Source organism: Rhinoderma darwinii, chromosome 10 (assembly GCF_050947455.1).
Source record: "Rhinoderma darwinii isolate aRhiDar2 chromosome 10, aRhiDar2.hap1, whole genome shotgun sequence".
Taxonomy (NCBI): domain Eukaryota; kingdom Metazoa; phylum Chordata; class Amphibia; order Anura; family Rhinodermatidae; genus Rhinoderma; species Rhinoderma darwinii.
The window spans coordinates 86,899,999-86,922,490 of NC_134696.1; the positions used below are offsets into that span (position 1 = coordinate 86,899,999).

At 44.3% G+C, this 22,492-nt stretch overlaps 1 protein-coding gene across 1 annotated transcript in view; it reads left to right on the forward strand.

Annotated features, from left to right (window-relative positions):
* Positions 1-22,492, forward strand: part of BAX (BCL2 associated X, apoptosis regulator) — a 30,969-nt gene that overhangs the window by 2,699 nt on the left and 5,778 nt on the right. The window contains exons 2-5 of the mRNA XM_075840187.1: positions 9,093-9,141; positions 9,296-9,457; positions 12,961-13,096; positions 15,588-15,692. Of these exons, the coding sequence (XP_075696302.1) occupies positions 9,093-9,141; positions 9,296-9,457; positions 12,961-13,096; positions 15,588-15,692 (452 nt within the window). The remainder of the gene's footprint in view (positions 1-9,092; positions 9,142-9,295; positions 9,458-12,960; positions 13,097-15,587; positions 15,693-22,492) is intronic.

A 22,492-nucleotide genomic window follows, 5' to 3' on the forward strand; every position in this document is an offset into this window, starting at 1 on the left:
CTCCCCCATCCTCCAAATAGCTGGATTGCTGACACCCCTCACTCCGTGCCGCAGTCACGGGCCGTGCACGCGGCTACGGTCATGTGCGTGAGACCTCAGGCCCCATGTACATGACCGTAGATTTCATCCATCCGTAAATACGGATCTGTAGTCACTTATAGTCATTCATAAGTCATCTGCATATGCGGAACGGTGTCCGTAAATACGGTTCCTAGTGCATCAGTATTTACGGATCAAAAAAAAACCCAGGAAGGAATCTTGGGTAATTCCCTGGTGTCGCATAGCAACGCGTCCTTAATTGCGGAAGCGCCCATAGACTTCTATGGGGAGCATGTGACGTAATTACGGACAAAAAAAAGGACATGTTCTATCTTTTCTACGACAGTCAGCCATCCGTAAAACGGAAAAGTGTCCGTAGGCCATAGAAATGAAAGCGCTCGCCCCCATACGTAGCTTCTTGTGAGAAGAGCAAACGAGCGCCAATCAATGATCTCTCACGGTGATCGACACTCGTTTACACGGCCCACATCAGGCTGTGTAAGAGGACCCTTTGTACGTCCCATTGTACGCTACAATGCCTCTCCCCAGCTTGAAATGACTGATAACAGGGAGTAATAGGTGGCATTAAACTGCACGGCTGATAGTGATGAGGACGAGGTTTTGTGGGCGATTTATCACAACTGGTGCAAAGGAAAAGGGGAGTAGTTGTTCATAGCAACCAATCGGGTTCAAGTTCATATTTTTCAGAAAATGAAAGAAGCCATATGATTGGTTGCTATGGGCAACTACTCCACATTTACTCCACCAGTTTTGGTTGACGTCCGCCTTTTGACTGTTAAGCTGCCGCTCTGAATTATTACATCTCTTGTTAAGCTATGAGTAAGGAAATGGCGTGTGTGGGGTTAATTATTATTATAGTAATTATCTGCATTTATTAGTGTGTAATGAAATGTGTACGGATATACGGCTCATCATACTGAAGGGATAGCCGCTCATACAGCTCCCTGTAATAATAGAGATGACAAAACTATGAATTCCTAAATGTCGTGTTATTGGACTCGCTCTCTACCTTAGGAGTCTCCTAGTTCTGCCTGTGGTTTCCTAATCCTTCCAGCGCGTGAAGACAGCGACTCGGCTGGGTCTATATTGCGACTTTGGCCGCAGCACAGGTCGCATGGCCAGATATCGCTGTGTCGCATTGCCTGCATCGCAGGTGATAAAAGTCAATGTGGTCTCTGCGACCCGCAAATTGCTGCAACACCACAGTCCCAAGAAGTAGAGCGGGTTTAGATTTCATTCGACTGTGGTGTCGTAATTTTGGCAACTTGCAGGTCGCAAAGCGATCACATTGACTTGCGTTATCTGCAAAGCAGGCAGGGCGACCTGTTTTGCAGCCAAAGTCGCTGTGTGGCCCTATCCTTTGGCCGTGTTCCCACGTTTCGTAAACGCTGTGGAAATTCCGCAGCATTTACAGTAGCAGCAAAGTGAATTAAATTGTCGTGCAGAGTTTAAATCTGCAGCATGTCAATTTATGTGGCGTCTTCTGATGCGGGTTTTCCCCGTCTAATTCAATGGGGAAGCAAAACTCGTAACAGATTGCCAAGTGTTGCCACTATTGCGGCGGAATTGCAGCGATTCTGCTGGAAAAATTGCAAATCAGAAAAAAACACAACATTCATATTTACCCAGAACTCCCTGCTTCTTCCTTCCAGTCCGGCCTCCTGGGATGACGTTTTATCCCATGTGACCGCTGCAGCAGTCACATGGGCTGCAGAGTCACCCAGGGAGGCCGGACCGGATGGCAAAGGAGGGACTCATCACCATGACAATGGCCGGGTTAAGTATGAACTTTTCTTTTTTTTTTCTCCCGGGGAAATTATGGCCGACAAAAGTGGTGCTGTTTTTCGGTCAAAATGTGCTGCGCGTTCCAGGTCGGATACGTTGCGTAGTGTTTTGGGAACCTGACATTGTGTATTTCTAGTTATGTCGGCTCGTAATGCACACATCAAAATAGCTCCAAACCGAGGCTTGACTTCCAAACAGAACAACCCCCACTTGTTAGAAGAACCCCTCCCCCCTGTAATGCTGATCAGTACAACCCCCCCCCCCCACCTGGCCAATGAGTGTCCATTCCATCACAAGGCGATCATTGAAATCAATGACTGACCTGGGAGAGCTGCTCTGGCAAATGGAGGGGAGGGGGCTGCTCTATTGTGTATATACCCTGACAGGATATATAATAAAGGCGTTATCTGATTTTAGTAAACCCTTTTACTTGAACTGGTCTAGTTATGATTGAGATTAGAAGTTGCATATTGTACAGGTCCTCCATAGACTAGACGCCATAGTCATCCCGTTTCTTAGATCGGTTTCCAGAAAAGGTGGGTGACCACCTGGAAAGGCGAATAAATGTCCCTCTTCAGGAACCGTAGTTAAGATGTTTGTCTCTTTCTCTCCAGCATTATTCAGTATTCTATAACCGTTTCATAGTTGGAGTATGACGGAGGCACTTGGCAGAAACTACACGGGAAGTTCATGTTCATGTTAATAGCTTTCCAGTCTGCACTGTGTTTTATGACTCAAGGTGAAAGGTTAAGTAGAAACCAGACAACGTGACCCGGATAATGAGGGGAGTAGTATGCTTGCTGATTGGTCAGACTTTCTAATGTGATCTAACAGGGGGTCTAGCTCCTGATCCCCCTCTATCTTCAGCTAAGGACCAGTGGAGGGGGTGGAGCTTAGCTTGCCTGTTCTGCATTGCAGTAGAGTAGTCTCAATCCTGCCCCTTTTTCCAAACCTCCTGGTTATTAGAGTAGATGTAATGACGGGGTAGGGAGACAGACAGGTGAGCCCTAATCTACCCGCCACTCAGTCCCTGCCTACTTGCAACGACCCGTCATAGGCGACGGGGTACAACTGGGCGACGGTCCCTACGTTCAGTAAGTGCAAGACAGACAAACAGACAAGGAAACACAGAACAAAGGGAAACGGGGCAGCTGCCCACGGAGACACGGTGAGCAACAAGAGTAGTGAACGAGCCGAGTCAAACCTGGAGTAAACGAGGTACAAAAACACTGAGCAGGAGAGTGGTCAGAAAGCCAAGGTCTATAACAAGCAGAGGATGAGTAGTACAAGCAGCAGCAGCAAGCCAGGAAACAAGCAGAGAAGAATCACAGGCAAAGGAGGAACAGGAAAGGCAGGTATAAATTGACAGTGGGCGGGACCTAGCTCCGTCTGGCCAGGCTGTGATAGGCTCTCCCACTCCTAAGCCTGCCATCCTGAGTGGTGGAAGATAGTCAGTCTCACAGACATAGGAGCAGGTGCAGACTGATTGCCCACGGGCGTCGACTCAGAAGCTGTGTCTGGCAAATCCTTTACAGTAGAGGTGGGAGACAGTGTTTTTTTTTTTTTTTTTTTTTTTTTTTTTTTTTCTCTCCTCCCTTTAACTTATTTTTTTTCTTTGTGAACAGACATGATATAACTACAGTATTTCTGTTTTTTTTTTTTTTTTTTTTTTTAAATCTTCGTTTCCCTTCAAGGGGGTTTCTATTTTTCAGGCATCTTCTAAGATGTTTTTGCTTGAGTGTATAAACTAACCTACTGGTGTCCAACCTGCGGTTTTCTGACTGATTTAAAACTATAAGGGCTTGTCCACACGTAACGGAATTGCTGCGGAAAAATTCACACCATTTCCTGCGTGTTTTTTTACTACAGAAAATGTTTCGGAATTTGCTGCATTTTCCTCAACGCTGGGAGATGGTGATATCTCCTGAAAAACGCAGCCATTCAGTCCACTTTCCGCAGCAGGAATTGACGCGCTGCAGTACGAAAAATATGCACCGCAGGTCAATTTCTGCTCTGAAATTTTACGCAGCGTGTGGATGACATCTGTTAAATCTCACCCACTTTGCTGCTACTGTATTCCGCTGCGTATGTTTGGTCCGCTATTCTGGACAGAAAATACGCAGCAATCCCGCTACGTGTGGACAAGCCCTAACCCGCGGCATGCTCTGACAGCCAATGCCTTAAAGAGGCTCTGTCACCAGATTTTGCAGCCCCTATCTGCTATTGCAGCAGATCGGCGCTGCAATGTAGATTACAGTAACGTTTTTATTTTTAAAAACGAGCATTTTTGGCTAAGTTATGACCATTTTTGTATTTATGCAAATGAGGCTTGCAAAAGTCCAAGTGGGTGTGTATTATGTGCGTACATCGGGGCGTGTTTACTACTTTTACTAGCTGGGCGTTCTGATAAGTATCATCCACTTCTCTTCAGAACGCCCAGCTTCTGCCAGATCACGCTGTGTCGTCACTCACAGGTCCTGCATCGTGTCGGACGAGCGAGGACACATCGGCACCAGAGGCTACAGATGATTCTGCAGCAGCATCGGCGTTTGGAGGTAAGTCGATGTAGCTACTTACCTGCAAACGCTGATGCTGCTGCAGAATCAACTGAAGCCTCTGGTGCCGATGTGTCCTCGCTCGTCTGACACGATGCAGGACCTGTGAGTGACGTCACAGATCTGCACTGCCAGAAGCTGGGCGTTCTGAAGAGAAGTGGATGATACTTCTCGTCAGAGCGCCCAGCTAGTAAAAGTATTAAAAAACGCCCCGATGTACGCACATAATACACGCCCACTTGGACTTTTACTTTTAAACACGCCCACTTGGACTTTTGCAAGCCTCATTTGCATAAATACAAAAATGGTCATAACTTGGCCAAAAATGCTCGTTTTTTAAAAATAAAAACGTTACTGTAATCTACATTGCAGCGCCGATCTGCTGCAATAGCAGATAGGGGTTGCAAAATCTGGTGACAGAGCCTCTTTAACCCCTTTCACTGCTGGACGATGGTTTGCATCATATTTAATCTGGCACCATCTCAGGTGCTTTTTATCTTGCATGCCCGACATCTGTCCTTTTTTAAAAAAAATAATGGCGCTTCTGAAGCGATGTGAAGGAGATTCTGGTTAATGGAAAGTCCTGGCCTGCCCTGACGGAGTTTGGTACTTCCCTACCAATTATTATGGCCCCTTCATTGTGGGGGTCCCAGCTCAATGACCATCTAGAACATCCTCTTTTGACGTGGCTAATAGTAGAAACCCCCTAAAAATGAAGGAGTCATTGTTCTACTCCTGGGTCTTGCTGGCTTTATTTTTGTAAGTTGAGCTCCGTGTTGTTGGAGGGACATTCCGCAGAGTCATTTCCAGGTAGAGTCTGTGGTCTTGGAGACGAGGTGGCTATACGTCAACATCGAGAGATGGGAAGGTGACTCATACCAGGAAACTGAACCGAGCAACCACCATCTGCCTTGTGTTTTGTTGGTTCTTGTCCTTGGATAGCATTTTCATGTCATCGGCTTTTGAGCAGCAGAAACGTCAAAGTTTGATCGCGCCTTTCTGTGCAAAAAAGTTTTTTATTTGTAGGTCTCTCGATATTTATCTGTGAAATTAGGACCCCTGAGTCTCACATGGGGGAGGTTTAATAAGCAAAATGTACCAATAAAGTGAAGTAAAAGTTGTCTAGAAAAAGGGGCTAAGAGGAGTCCTACAAATATTTGTAATGTTTATTAAAGAGTCGCCATTCTTGTACAAAATACGGGTTTATATGTTCGCCACCCATAAGGTGCCTTTTTGAAAGTGTTTTTCTCATCGGATGCATTTATGGCGTATCCTTCGGGAATGCCTGAGTTGTGACGTCCGACTTTAGGATAATGGGAGTCCCCAGATAACTATTAGTTGATGTCTGCTTTGTCTGTACACGTTTGCTCTGAATTGTAAAGTGCTGTGGAATATATTGGCGCTATAGTAAATAAAGATTATTATTTATTAAGCTGGCCATACAATTTAGAGGGGGGGGGGGGGCTGCGAGCGAGAGGGAGGGACAGACACACATTACCTGCAGTGCAGCTGGTCTTCATAATGGCGCTGGCCTTCCCCCTACAAACCAGCTTCTATTCTGGGTCTCTCAGGACTGCGCTTGCGGCGTACGGAGCGAGATGGCAGATGCAATGGACGGGAGCCGTTCATTGTATCCTATGCACTGTGCTGCTGTATTCCATCTGTGTATGTGCACACTTCCATCACCGCTTTCACTAGCGTTTTTAACGGGTCCGTGTGCCCGTTTTAGCGGCCGGGTGATTTCCGTGTTTCTGTTTCTGAGCGTGGTACTGTCCAGGGTGCTGAAAGAGCATGGTTGTTCAGCGCTAGTCACTGTACAGGGTGCTGAAAGAGTTAACTCTTTCAGCACCCTGGACTCTTTCGCAAAATACAATTTCTGAAATAAAAAAATCAGTTCATACTTACCCAGAACTCCCTGCATTTTCCTCCTGTCCGGCCTCCTGGGATGACGTTTCATCCCGTGTCACTGCTGCAGCCAATCACAGTCTATAGTGGCGGTCACGCAAGACTGGATCACGTCAGAAGGCCAGCCTCCAGGGATGACGCTTCATCACAGGCTGCAGCGGCCACATGGACTGGTGCGTCATACAGGAAGGTCGGACTGGAGGAAGAAGAGGGACTCGTCACCAAGACAACGGCCGGAGTATGAACTGCTTTTTATTTTATTTTTATCAGCAGTCTCTTCCCTCTATCAGTGATGGATAGAGAGAAGTGGCTGCCGATTAGTGTAATATTTCTGTAATGTACTTCTGCCCGCCCGGCCGTTGCTAGGCAACCTCCCCGTCACACACGGACTGTACATGGATGCCTTCCGTGTGCCTTCAGTTTTTTTGACGGCCCCATTGACTTGCATGGGCCTCACGGTCACGGAATCTCGGACCAAAGTAGGACATGCTCTACTTTTGTCGGAACGGAGCAACGGGACCGTCAAAAAAACTGAAGTGTGCATGGCCCCATTGAAATGAATGGGTCAGGGTGCTAGCCGTCAGAAAAACACTGAAGTGTGCACTAGGCTTAAGTGACACATACACATATGAATGAAGTACAGTAAAAGTGTTAATAAAATTAAACAGTGTGAAAAAATAAAGTCAATATAATATTTTATTAACTAAAAACACATAAATGAATGAACAAAAAATCATGACACTGTCCCTTTAAAGAAACTGATATATTATAATATCTGCACCTTAATTTGGCACAATTTGTTTTTTTATGGTGTTTAAGGCTAAGGCCCATACTACACTGTCACTAGCGCAGACCTGTAGGGGTTCTGATAAATGACCCTCTGACCACAACTTGGGGGTAACGCCTCTGATTCTGATGTTCAAATACAACATTGTGGTCAATTTGCGGCATCGTGCGGCTCCATGCAACCGTAAGAAAGTGTCTGCTGCACAACAGATCTGTGACATGAGTAGCTGCCATATCTATCACTAATGTACAGACCGGAGAACTGCTTTACCTGCGCCAATATGCCCGTTACCCATCTCTCTGGTAGTTGAAACATGAAAGTTTTGGAAAGTTATAAACGCAAACCTTACCGGACTATTTTTCATCCTTGATTGCGGACACATTAATTTCGATGGTCTACGAACACCTTACCGTATTTTTACGGATGGGTGTCCGTGCCGTAGAAATTATAGAACGTGTTTTTTTGTTGTTTTTTTTTGTGTGTAATTACAGCATGGACTCTCCATAGAAGTCTATGGGCGCTCCTGTAATTACAGACCGCTACAGATGTCGCAGTCTGTAATTACGGAAGCGTTGCTATGCGACGCCAGTGGATTACCGTAGATTCCTGCTTGTTTTTTAGTGGATCTGCAAATGTGTGCATTATAGATGCAATACGTATTTATGGACACCCTCCATGTATGCGAATGATTTACGGATGACTATAAATGACTGGATCCGTATTTACGGATGATTGAAAGATACGGTCGTGTGCACGGGGCCTTAACATGGAAGGTTAGTTGTTTTAGAGGTTTTTTGTTCTGTGTCTAATCATCAAGATCTCAGTGACCGGCGCTTACTGAGATCCTGTGTTTTGCTATACATGCATCCACCAGTGCAGTTTAAGGCTCTGTTCGGACAAAACGGCTGAAACCCGACGGAACGTATAAAATCAATCCAGCGTCTCCGGTTTTTCAATAGAAAGCCTTGACGCAGGTGTGAGCAGTGCATACATACATCCGTATGTGACGTGCGTGAGGATCGTCCATGGCAAGCACTGCACGCATGAAGCCAATGAACACGGCTAGAGGAGTCCACTGGCCTCTTATGTCAAATTGTAAATGATCTCTTTCAGGGAAATCTGGGTGACCGCTAATATGACTGCTGATACAGGGGTTGTCATCTAGCTTCTCCGGTATCCAAAACGACAAATCTTAGGCCTCATGCACACGACTGTAGCCATGTGCGCGGCCGTGATTTTCAGGTCGGCCGGCCGCGGAGTGGCACCCGCGAGCCGCCTGCATTATTTCCTGTGAGCCTGGACCGCAAAACACGGCCGTAATAAGACATGTCCGTTCTTTTTGCGGTCCATGGACACCACGGTTGTGTTCATGGGCCCATAGAAATGAATGGGGCCGCAATTCCCCCGTGGATTTTCGAGGGAATTGCGGCCGCAGAAGCACGTGCGTGTGCATGGGGGCTTCGTTTTTAATGAAAAAAAACCCACAAAGATGTAAAAATAGCCATTTACACATTTCAAGCTCACCCTGCGAAGGGTTTTCTTCTAAGGCCCCATGTACACGACCGTAAAAATCGTCCGTGTTTGCGGACCGTAATTACAATCCGCAGTTCCGGATTCATTCACTTTTATTGACCACGGCCACTTTTCTGTATATTTGCGGGAAGGTGTCCGGGCCGTAGAAATGTTCAGAAGATGATTAAACATGTCCGTTCTTTTGCTTTTTACAGGCCGTGCTCCCATACTTTGTACGGGAGCACGGGCCGAAAAATGCAAGTGGGTGTACACGGCCGCCGGTGCCTGTAATCGCGGGTCGTGGTTACGGGCATGGGGCCTTAGGCAAAAATGCATAACTCTACATAAGCCAGATATGCCGTTCAGGTGTCTAGAAGAGCCGAATATAATTATCAATGACCTATGGATTTATGTTACTGGTGCATATTTTTTATTTTTCCTTCCTTCTCACCATTTTAGATAACTATATTTTTTTTTTATTTTTGCAGGTGTTTCTACTGAACAAATCATGCAGACCGGCAACTTACTGCTGCGAGGGTGAGTAGTAATGAATTACAAGGCCACGGCTGGAGTTATCGTGTGCCACCTATTTGATGTTGGAGCTTTTCCCCTTGGGACATCTCCTCTTACATGAGTGGCTCTTGATCAGGTTTGGTCATATCTTTACATGGAATGTCCTCTCCCTCGGCAGGTTTATCGTGGATCGGGTGCAGCGCAGTTCAGCTCCAGAGACTGAAGACGTTCCAGAGCTGGGTGGGGTGGAACAGCTGCAGGTGAATCCTTCCACCAAAAAACTCTGCGAATGCCTCCGAAAGATAGGAGACGAGCTAGACGGAAACATGGAGCTGCAGAGGTACGGACTTGGCGCTTGTATGTTCTATTACCCAAACCTAATCTATCCAGTATGTTCAGTTTATTAGCAAATCAGTAGTGAAGCTATAAGGGTATATTCACACACGCCAGATTTGTAGAAGTTTCGTTCATCTGAACAATCCCTTTACGGTGTATGGAATGGATTTTTTTTAACGGCAGAAATTTCTGCAACGAAACGGACGCGTGTGAACTTGCCATAAGACTTTTTCACAGCAAATCCGCAACAAAAATCTGCACATGTTACATGCAGATTTCACCCCATGCATTGGAAAGGGTAAAATATACACCAAATCTGTCAGAAAATTGACAGGCTGCGGATTAGAAAATCTGCAGAATGCACTCCATTCGACGCGGAGGACGCTAATTTCCGCCCATTAACCCCTCAGATGCCGCTGTCAATAGTGACCACGGCATCGAAGTGGTTAGACAGAGGGATGGGCTTCCTCTTTTATGCCAATGCCCTCACAACCAGATTGTGAGGTGCCAAAGGTTTGCCACGTGTGTTTATTTATTCATCCTGTGGCGAGTCGGGGCATTTACCTACAGAGCACACTATGTATAAACCATTTTTTATTTTTATTTTTTTTCCATTTTTTTTTATGCTTGCTAATAATTTTTCACGGAAAACACAAAATTCTGCATCCTAAAGGGGTTAAAACCCAATCCACATGTATTGTACTGTAAACTGCAGCAATTCTGCAGCGTGTGAATTCACCCTCGCTGTTCACGTGACCCCCTACTTTCCTTTTTAACAAACCATTATAACACTCACACAATTGCAGTGCGCTGGTTAGAAAAATACTGGGCAATACAGCAGCCATCCAGTTAGTCCATGCTTTAAAGGGAACCGGTCACCAGCATTTCACCTATTTAAACCAGCAATATCTGGTGGAAGTGGGTGAAAAATAATTTTTATGTAACCTATAATTATTTATTCTAAGTAGCTCTGTACCTTTAGTGTTCCAGCGCCGTATGCTAATGAGCATAAGGCTGGGTTCACACGACCTATTTTCAGGCGTAAACGAGGCGTATTATGCCTCGTTTTATGCCTGACAATACGGCTCCAATACGTCGGCAAACATCTGCCCATTCATTTGAATGGGTTTGCCGACGTACTGTGCAGACGACCTGTCATTTACGCGTCGTCGTTTGACAGCTGTGATGCGTAAATTGACTGCCTCGGCAAAGAAGTGCAGGACACTTCTTTGCAACTTAATTTGAGCCGTTCTTCATTGAACTCAATGAAGAGCAGCTCAAGATATACGAGCGTCACAGACGCCTCGTATGTTACGAGGAGGAGCATTTACGTGTGAAACGAGGCAGCTGTTTTCTCTTGAAAACAGTCTGTCTTTTCACACGTAAATGCCTGCTATCGTGTGCACATACCCTTAGTCATATCTTTAGTCCTCCAAGCCTTTCCGAGTTAACCCCGCCTCCTTACTCGCCTCTCCCCCGGCACACCTGCAATCCCACGCTTGTGCATCGATGTCCTCTTCTGGTGTGCGCACAAAGGGACACCGGATTATTACCATAAACGTTTGCAGACTGTTTGCGGTCGGAGGGGGATTTTAAAAGAGGGGTTATCGGCAATGAGTTTTTGATGACCCCCGGCATGCAGTGAGGGATGAGGTAGCGTTCAATAAGTGAAATGCTGGTGACAGGTTCCCTTTAACATTGATCCACACAATGCAGCTTTAAAGGGGGACTTCCATCAGAGACATTTACTGTATGACATATCCATAGGATATGTCATAAACGTCAGAAAGGGACCCACACCTATCCCTAGAACTTGGCTCCCAAAACCCTGCTGTACTGCTCTGTGTTGTGGCTGAAGCGTGTGATTTCCTACCATGAATGACGGAAACCGCGTGCCCACATCTGTCTGACGTTTATGACCTATCCTGTGGATATGTCAGGAATGTCCCTAATGGGAAATCCCTTTGACTGGTTGCCGACACAGGACGAGTATGCTCGTCCTGAGCGGCTAGTACTTCCCGCATTAGTATGAGCATTCTCGTCCTGTGTGACAGCCGTCTGTGGGCGCGATTGAGAGCGGGGCAACGGCTGTAATACACAGCCACGGCCCCGCTCTGACAGAGGAGTGAAACATCTTCTCTCCGCCGTTAACCATTTGAACGCCGCGATGAAAGCTGATCGCGGCGTTCAAAGAGGGGGGACTGCACATTGATCGCGTCACAGAAAATAACTGACGCGATCAAAGCCCACAACTCATATGGCCAGACAGCCCAGGGTCCAGTGAAGGACCCCAGGGCTGTCTGAACATATTTCCTGTTGTTCGGGCATACGGAGGTATGTCCTAACAACTGCCTGTGTACGATCAGTAACAGGCTAATGTACTGGCATATAGATCTATGCCAGTACATTGCAGTTACAAAATCAAAATGATAAATCCCTTTATGGGATTCAAAAAAAAGGTTAAATTAATGATAAATAAATAAAAAGTAAAAAAAAATACACACACACATTTTTTTATAATAAATAAACTTTTTAAAATATAAGTCCCAAAACATGAAATAATATAGACATATTTGGTATCGCCACGACCGTAACAACCTGTACAACAAATGTATGACATTATTTATGATGATCGGTGTATGGTGTAAAAAAAATATATTAAAACTGCTGCGCAACTGCTTTTTTTCTGCATTTTCGCCAAAATAAAAATTTATAGAAATTAAACGATTATGTAGGTACCATTTTTTGGTACAAATACATTAAGTACAACTCGTCCCGCAAAAAACAAAGTCTCATACAACTACGTCGTACAAAAATAAGAGTTATGAGCGTCGGGATGCAAAGAGGGAAATGTAAAAAAAATTGCTCTGTCCTCAAGGCCAAAATTGGCCGTGTCCTTAAGGGGTTAATGCAGTGCTTTGGTGAAAATCATGTGAATTCTCACCTGTAATCCTGATGGCCGGTGCCACTGCGGTCTCTGTAGATTTTCTACATTTTGAAATATCAACCAGAATGTACCGGAGCCCTTGTATAGCAACCATCCAAAATGCACTGGATGACGACCCCCAAAACTCCTCATCCTTGTGTGTTTTGCTGCTGTTTTCTCAATCTCACGGATGAGGTTTCTTGTAGATAAATGGCTCACGTTCGCCTTAAACCATCTTTGCCCTTCCCTGCGATTCTCTGGAGTTCGCCCGCTACCTGTGACATGCGGGCTGCTGCACGTAGCACAGTCTCTCCTGTGCAATTTTTTTTTTTTTGTATCTTTTTTTTTAGACTTTCATCTCCCCAGCCTCCTCCCCAGCCTCAAATTATAGATGGGACCTGGCCACATCTCGCCGGGCATGTAGTTACCAGATGTGCTGCTTGTAGACCGTGATTTCTAAAATCAAGACTGGAGGCAGAAACTTTTATGTTACCAGAGTTTGCCTTCCTAAACTGCATTCTGCAATGTAACTAACTGTGTATCGTGTATTTGACATCTTTCCATCTGCTGCTCCTCGGTAGGATGATTGAGCAGGTCCAGGGCAACCCTCCCAAGGAGGTATTCTTCCACGTGGCTACTGAAATGTTTGCAGATGGCAACTTCAACTGGGGACGTGTGGTAGCCCTGTTTTATTTTGCCTGCAAACTGGTGCTTAAGGTGAGATACACGTTTAATGATTTCTGCAGAGCAGAATGTGATGATTGATGCTTGGAGGGACTTACTAGTGGATTAGGAAATTGCATATTTCTAGATATATTACTTTTGTATTTCCTTCTTATGAGCGCAAGTGATGCTTTCTTTTTCTAATGGCCTGTGGATGTCACTGCGAGGTTGGGACTCCCCTCTATTAACCAGAGCACAGAGCTGCTACGAAATGTGACCCCGCCTCATCTGTATTAGGGCTCATTCAGACGAGTGTAAGGGTATGTTCACACGCAAACTCAAACGTCTGAAAATACAGAGCAGTTTTCGAGGGAAAACTGCTCCTGATTTTCAGGCGTTTTTTAAAGGGAATGTGTCGCTACAATTTTTTTATTTTTTTCTAGTTAAACAGTTAGTATATAAGTGATTAAACAGTGTTCTAATTTTTTACATTTTTTCACGTGTCAGGAAATATTATCAATTAGATTCTAATTGATAACATTTCCCTGTGCTGGTCACTAGAGGGAGCAATTCCCAAAATTGCAGCATTGGCAATGTGGTAAAGCAACCATTGCTTTATGCTGCAAAATTTGAGAAGACACACTCGCTCTAGCGTCCTCCAACAATCCCCCCTCCTTTATCCTGGCTAGTGCCAGGAGAAAGGAGGGGATTGAACGTTCAAACCTCCTACACTGTGTGTCCCTATTTTTTGAGCAAATGCACAGTGTAGGAGGATTAGATACAGTGGTAATCACACAGTAAAACACAAACAAACACAGACATAACTTACCTACTCCTGTCTCCGCTCTGTCTGCTCCCTCCGCTCCTAGTTCTTGCTTCAGAACACATGTCCGGAAGCCGCGACTGGAAGTACTAATCTTACTGTCCGGCCGCGGCTTCCGGTCCACAAGAAAATGGCGCCGGAAGTCGCTCGGCCGAAGACCTTCCATTTGGACTGTGTGGGAGCGGCGCATGCGCCGTTCCCACACAGACGGCGTACACCATAGTGAATGCGAACGTCTCACGTTCGCATTCTCTATGGGACTCTAGCTGCCGTATTCCATGTCTGTATGTGTCGTTAATCGACACATACAGAGATGAAAAAAAAAAATGGCAGCCCCCATAGAGAAGAAAAAGTGTAAAAATAGAAAAAAGTAAAACACAAACACACAAATATTTTTTTTTTTAAATAAAACACTAAAGGCAAATTGTTCCGCGACACTCTTCCTTTAAGCCATTCGTGATTTTCGTGGCGTTTTTTACGGCCGTTTTTGGAGCTTCTTTCAATAGTCTATGAAAAGCAGCTCCAAGAAGTGTCCTGCACTTCTTTTTCGCGGCCGTTTTTCAAAACGCCTGCACAAAAAAGCGGCCCATCGGCACAGAGTGCCATTTTTTCCCATTGATTTCAATGGGCAGATGTTTGGAGGTTTTCTGCTTCCGATTTTTCAGGCGTTTATGGCCCAAAAATAGACCGTGTGAACATGCCCTAATACTCATCAATGTGCTGTGCGTTGAAATCACTCACAGCACACGGACCAATGGGGCTATTCACACATGCAGTGTGTCCGGTGTGTGAAACTCGCTGCATGTCCTATATTGGTGCGTTTTCACGCACCTAGTCGCCCATTGAAGTATCGGTGCATGAAAACCACGGACGACCTCCTTGTGCTGTCCGTGTTTCATTCATCAAATACACTGAAATGCAGTGAAATCAATTTTATAAAAAATAAGTGCGAAGTCACTGTGAAAAACGAAGGCCACACGTAAAGCGCACTGATGCCGCACACGGACGAGAAATGTAGGAGAAACACTACTTTTTTACGCACGCAAATCGGATACGCTCGTCTGAATGTAGCTTTACATGGACAGTCCTTTGATTTCTATGGGCACAGTGTAATGCAGCTAATGAGGACAAGCTGGCAGCGTGACCCTTTGCCCCGTGATCGTTGTGACGATCAGAGACTTTTGTTCTGTTAGGATAGTTCCTCTAAGGAACAGTCACACACACTTCCGGCAGCATGATTTTTTTTTTTTTTAAGATTTGATCATTAAAGAGGTTGTCCGGGCACGGGACCTTTTGTCATCATAATGACCCATACACAGGACAGGTCATCAGTATATGATCGGTGGGGGTCCTATCAGCTGCTATGGCTGCCTCCATGCACTGGATGTCCGTGCCGGAAGCAGAGGACAATGGTCACCGCATCGTGGCCGTGCTGCAGAACTGCAGTATGTCCGCTGTACGGAGCCATCTGCAACACTGCATAACATCCAATGCCCGGAGGCAGCCAGAACAGCTGATCAGTGCAGGGTCTGGGTGTCGGACCCCCACCGATCATATACTCACCACCTGTCCTGTGGATAGGTCATCAGTATGAAAAAAGGACCCGTGCCCGGACAACCCCTTTAACTGCAAAGAAAAATGGGTCCCCTAAAACATTTGCATGTGCATTTTATTATATCTTTTTTGAGAATGTGTTTGCTGATAAGTGTTGGTTTCCTGTAGGCACTGTGGTCGCGTTTTCCACAAATGATTCGCACAATCATAGACTGGACTATGGAGTACCTTCGAGACCATGTCGTCCAGTGGATACGGGATCAAGGGGGCTGGGTGAGTTGGGTTTATTTTCACTTCAATGTGTCTTTGTAAAAGTCACAAAGAAAAGGTTTTTTTAGGGTTCAACTAGTTGAGATAAGTAAAACTGAAGTTTAGATTTTGCGGTTCTGTCGTGGACTCAAATTTACCTTCAGTAAGACAATGGAACCTGAACTATAAATGTGCTATTCAGCCTCCATTGTCTTGGGGGCAAATACGACTCCATAACCGCAAAATCGCCACACTTTTTATAAAAGTTTAAAAAAAATAATATAATTTTGAAAATGGATACACACAGCGATAGCTGCACACTGAACTAAGCAGGGAGATGAAGCGGACGAGATTTATGGTCCTTGTATTTCACCGCTAGTTCGGTCTCCCTGCCGCTCTGTATTTGAGATTTGGACTGCGCCTCTGCTGTATGACACAAGTCACACAATCGACTCGCTGCTTAAAGGGCCAGAGCTTTTGTCACTGAATTAGATATAAATCTTTCTATATGTGTGCTAAACACATTAGATTTTGGTTTTGTTATTTTGAGGTTTACTCATTTGTTAGAACCTGAACAACTTCTTCTAACTATTACAACATTTCTGTGTTACGGATTCTCCTTGTGGAGATCCACCTGGTTTAGGGAGTCTCACAGGGAAAGCTTGCTGGGAAAAAATTATGTAGTTAAGCTCTCCTCCAAAAGGAAGAAAACTGTCTCTCTGGTACCACCTGTAGGCAGCTACCCTGTAAGTTATATTACAACCTTTAGGTTCATAATGACCGCCCACCGTCTTTTGGTGGCAGGCAGTGCAGGTGCCTGTTCTACAGCGACGTCTTTTGGTGGCAGGCAGTGCAGGTGCCTGTTCTACAGCGACGTCTTTTGGCGTCGCTGTAGAAGAGGCTGATGAGCGCTCCTGTGAGTGCTCATCAGCCTGTAACTTACAGCTCCTGATCTCAGAGCAGCCTGCTCAATACAGCTGGGGTCGGAAAACATTCAAACCCCATCTGTTTAACCCTTTGATCGCCGTGGTCCGGGGAACTCTCCTCTTTGATCTAGTCATCGGAAACCCGGTGACATGACCAAACACCGGGGAATCTATCTGCTTAGAAAAGACCCCAAGGGTCTATTTAATTTGCCTGCTGTTCGGGCACACTATGTGCTGCCGTAACTGCAGCATGTGTCATAGTGACACAGTGTAATGTATTAGCATACAAGAGTATGCGAATACATTATAAGTAAAAAATAAAGTTGTAAATAAAGTTATCCCTTAACCCCTTCAGGACTGAGCCTGTTTTGGCCTTCAGGACGAAGCCGATTTTTCAAATCTGACGTGTCACTTTATGTGGTAATAACTCCGGAATGCTTTTACCTATCCAAGCGATTCTGAGATTGTTTTCTCGTGACATATTGTACTTTATGTTAGTGAAAAAAATTTGGTTGATAAATTCAATATTTATTTGTAAAAAACACCAAGATTTGGAGAAAATGTGCAAAAATTAGCATTTTTCTCAATTTAAATGTATCTGCTTGTAAGACAGGTAGTTATACCACACAAAATAGTTACTAGTTACCATCCCCCACATGTCTACTTTAGTTTGGCATCGTTTTTTGAACATTCTTTTATTTTTCTAGGACGTTACAAGACTTAGAACTTTAGCAGCAATTTCTCATATTTTCAAGAAAATGTCAAAAGGCGATTTTTTTTACAAGGACCAGTTCAGTTCTGAAGTGGCTTTGAGGGCCTTATATATTAGAAAGTCCCCATAAATCACCCCATTTTGAAAACTGCACCCCTCAAAGTATTCAAAACAGCATTCAGAAAGTGTATTAACCCTTTAGGCGTTTCACAGGAATTAAAGCAATGTAGAGGTGAAAGTTATAAATGTCATTTTTTTTTTTTTACAAACTTCATTTGTAATACATTTTTTTCTATACCACAGAAGGTTTTACCCGAGAAATGTAACTTATTGTTTATTGCCCAGATTCTGCAGTTTTTAGAAATATCCCACATGTGGCCCTAGTGCGCTAATTTACTGAAATACCGGCCTCAGAAGCAAAGGAGCACCTATTGGATTTTGGGGCCTCCTTTTTTTTAGCATATATTTTAGGCACCATGTCAGGTTTGAAGAGGTCTTGTGGGGCCAAAACAATAAAGACCCCCCAAAAGTTACCCAATTTTGGAAACTACACCCCTCAGGGAATTTATCTATGGGTATAGTTAGCATTTTGAACCCACAGTTTTTTTTGCAAAATTTATTTGAATTAATTTGTGAAGATGAAAATCTACTTTTTTTTCTGAAAAAACGTAGAAATGTTAAATTTTTTCAAGGAATAAAAGAGTAAAAACACCCCAACATATGTAAAGCAATTTCTCCTGATTATAGCAATACCCCATATGTGGTAATAAACTGCTGTTTGGACCCACAGCAGGACTCAGAAGAGAAGGACCCCCATTTGGATTTTGAAATTCTGATTTTGCTGGAACAGTTTTCAGTGCCATGTCGCGTTTGAATTGCACTGGAGGGAACAAAATAGTGGAAACCCCCGGAAAGTGACCCCATTTGGGAAACTACACTCATCAAGGAATTTTTCTAGGGGTAAAGTTAGCATTTTGACCCCACGGTTGTTTTGCTGAATTCATTGGAATTTTTCTGTAAAAGGTAAAAATCAACTTTTTTTTTCTGAAAAAAGGTAGCCATTTTTAATTTTTACAAGGAATAAAGGAGAAAAAGCACCCCAATATTTGTAAAACAATTTCTCCCGATTACGGAAATATGCCATATGTGGTAATAAACTGCTGTTTGGACCCACAGCAGGGCTTAGAAGGGAAGGAGCGCTATTTGGCTTTTGGAGCTCAAATTTAGCTGAAATGGTTTTTGGGTGCCATGTCGCATTTGCAAAGCCCCTGAGAGGCCAAAACAGTGGAAACCCCCCAAAAGTGGAAATTACACCACTTAAAGAATCTATCTAGGGATATAGTGGGCATTTAGACCCCACAAGTCTTTTGCAGGATTTATTAGAATTAGGCCGTGAATATGAATATCAACATTTCTTCCACGAAAATGTTGCATTTTTTTTCAATTTTACAAAGGATAAAGGGGGAAAAAGCCGCCCAACATTTGTAAAGCAATTTCTCCCGAGTACGGCAATACCCCACGTGTGGGCATAAATGGTTTTTCATTAGAAAGTAATTAACCCTTTCTGGACTGATCCATTTTTTTTTCTTTTCCTTTCTAGTTTTTTCCTCCCCGCGTTCCAAGAGCCACAACTTTTTTATTTTTCAGTCAATAGAGCGGTGTGAGGGCTTATTTATTGAGGGACGAGTGGTCGTTTTTATTGGTACCATTTTTTGGTACATACAACTTTTTGAGCACTTTTTATTACATTTTTAGGTAGAGCCAAGGTGACCAAAAAAACAGCGATTTTGCAGTTTTAAATTCTTTATTTTTCACATGAGACGCTCCATACATCACCCCCCACACTAAGACATGCTATGTTGTGGTGCGCGAAGGGGTTAATGCGCAGCGCATGGTGCGGAGTGAAAATTACAATTTTCCACTCATATGCCATTTTAGTGCACTACATGTTATGCCCAGTTTGTGCCACTGAAGACCAATACCTCATAAAATATTAACCGGGTTGTCCCGGGTATGGCGATGCCATATCTGTGTACGTAAATTGGTGTTTAGGCACGCTGCAGGGCTCAGAAGGGAGGGACGCCATTTGGCTTTTGGGGCGCAGATGTAGCTTGGTAGTTGTTCTATTTGGGGTTTTACTGGTGTTTCAGTTTATAATGTGGGGGCATATGTTATCTGTGCGGGGTACAACAGGGTACATGTTATCTGTGCGGAGTACATCAGGGTATATGTAAGCTGGGCGGAGTACATCAGGGTATATGTAATCTGTGCGGGGTACAACAGGGTACATGTTATCTGTGCGGAGTACATCAGGGTACATGTAATCTGTGCGGAGTACATCAGGGTATATGTAATCTGTGCGGGGTACATCAGGGTACATGTTATCTGTGCGGGGTACATCAGGGTATATGTTATCTGTGCGGGGTACATCAGGGTATAATAAGAGGGTATAATAATGCAGTAAATAAATAATAATCCGCAGATATGTGTCGCACTGATAAATGGCGCCCGATCTTATCTGCTTTTGGACACTCTGCACATTTTGCATCGCCATATTCTGGGAGTCAGAACTTTTATATTTTTTCACCACCGGAGCTGTGTGAGGGTTTATTCGTTGCGGGACAATCTGTAGTTTTCATTGGTACCATTTTGGGGTACCAGAAATTTTTTTGATCACGTTTTATTCCATTTTTTGGCAAGCAAGGTGACCAAAAACCATCAATTCTGACAATGTTTTTTATTCGTTTTTTTATGGCCTTCACCCTGGGCTATAAATGACCATTATACTTTATTCTGCGGGTCGATACGATTACGCCGATACCATATGTACATAATTTTGTTATGTTTTGCAGCGTTTTTGCAATAAAATCACTTATTTATAAAATAAATTAATTTTTGTGTCACCATATTCTTAGAGCCGTAACGTTTTTATTTTTCAGTCAAAAAAGCGGTGTAAGGGCTTGTTTTTTGCGGGACCGGTTGTAGTTTGTATTGGTACCATTTTGGCGTACATGCGACTTTTTGATCACTTTTTATTGCATATTTTGGGAGGGTTGGTAACCAAAAAATTGTGATTCGGGCACTGTTTTTCGTTTATTTTTTTCGCGGTGTTCACCGTGCGGGAAAAATAATATTACAGTTTTATAGTTGGGGTCGTTACGAACGCGGCGATACCAAATATGTGTACTTTTTTTAACGTGTTAATTTTTTTCCTGTAATAAAAGACTAAGGCTATGTTCACACGGGGTCTTTTGCCGAGTTTTTTGACGCGGAAACCGCGTAGCAAAACTCGGCAGAAACGGCCCGAGAACGCCTCCCATTGATTTCGATGGGAGGCGTCGGCGTCTTTTTCCCGCGAGCAGTAAAACTGCCTCGCGGGAAAAAGAAGCGACATGCCCTATCTTCGGGCGCTTCCGCCTCCGACCTCCCATTGACTTCAATGGGAGGCAGGAGAAAGCGTATATCTCGCTGTTTTATGCCCGCGGCGCTCAATGGCCGCGGGCGAAAAACGGCGCGATAATTGCTGTTCACACGGAGTATTTTGGGGGAGGAATATCTGCCTCAAAATTCCGTTTGGAACTTTGAGGCAGATATTCCTCCCCCAAAATACTCCGTGTGAACATAGCCTTATAGGAAAAAAAAGCATTCTTTGTTTGTCACTTCTAACTTTTATTTTTACACTTTTTCAAAACCTTTTTATTATCTTTATTTTACTTTTTTTACTTGTCCCACTAGGGGAGACTTAGACTGGCAGCTCTGATCGCTGCTGGAACACATTACACTACACACGCAGTGTAATGTGTTCTAACTGTCATTGTGACGTGACAGTCACACTGACAGGAAGCATCGGAGGACCGGCCGGAGGCTGCTCCTCACGAGGCTTCCGTACATGGCAACCCGGAGGTCATTGTCTGGCCTCTGGTTGCCGTGAGAAGGATCGCCAGCCCCCGCAAATACATGTGGGGGGCTGGCGATCCGCTGTAAACCTCTTCGATGTGGTGATCGCAATCGACCACCGCACCGAAGGGGTTAATTGCCGATTTCAGCGGCGACAGGCCGCTGATCGGCAACGGGGAGAGCAGGGCTGACACCCTGCACAGTTAACCGCCGCTGCGGTGTAGCGCCGCGCGGCGGTTAACTGTTGAAGCGCGGACGTAACTGCACGCCCAGGTGCGCGAAGTTACTGCTCACCTGGACGTACAGTTACGCCAAGGTGCGGGAAGGGGTTAATGGGATTTAAAAAAAATAAAAAGTAACAAATAGAACATTTTTAAAAAGTAACAAAAAAAGGACATTATTTTGCATTAATTATATTTTTTGTTGCCTTTACGTTACATATTGGGTATCTCCACGACCATAATAACCTGAAGAATTAACTTTAACAGGTTATTTAGGGTAAAATGTGAACAGGACAAAAAAAATAAACAAGATAAACTATTCCGAGAATGGCTTTTTCCTATATTCACGCCGTAAAAAAAAAAAAAAATGTCTACACCCAAACTGCGAAAAAAAAAACAACACTATTTCTCCCGCATAAAACAAGGCCTCATACAGCCAGGTCAATCAAAAAAATAAAAAAGTTATGGCTGCTGAAAGGCAGGGAGGCAAAAACGGAGAAATTCAGCCGGTGACTAAGGTCTTTTCAGGCCCAGTCATTAAGGTGTTAAGAGATAAAGTTGGATAATTGTGATAAAAAAAAAAAAAGCATTCCACATTTATTTAACTTTTTTTTTTTTCTTTCCTCCTCCATTTGTACATTGGTGTCTCAGTGGGGTGCTGTGTTCAGAAATACTTACCGATCCGTGCATCACGTCGTTTTCGGGTCCAGGTGATCACGTTCTGACCTTGTCTGGAATCCCTGTGCTTTTGAGAAAACCGGAACTCAGGCCCTTCCTATGGGAGCCAGAACAGCGCTCCTTAGGAATATATTGAGCCTACGTTCCGGTTTTCTGAAAAGCACAGGGATTCCAGGTTAGAATGTGATCACCTGGGCGGCGCTGGACCCGAAAACAACTTAAGTGACTAAATACAGCACCCCACTGAAACACCAGTGTAGAAATGAAGGGGGAATAAAAAATAAAAAAAAAACGTGGAGTGCTCCTTTTAATGCAGTATGGGTGATCTTTATCAAAGCTAGTGGGAAAGTGGAGCTGTTGTCCATAGCAATCAATCAGGTTTCAGATCGG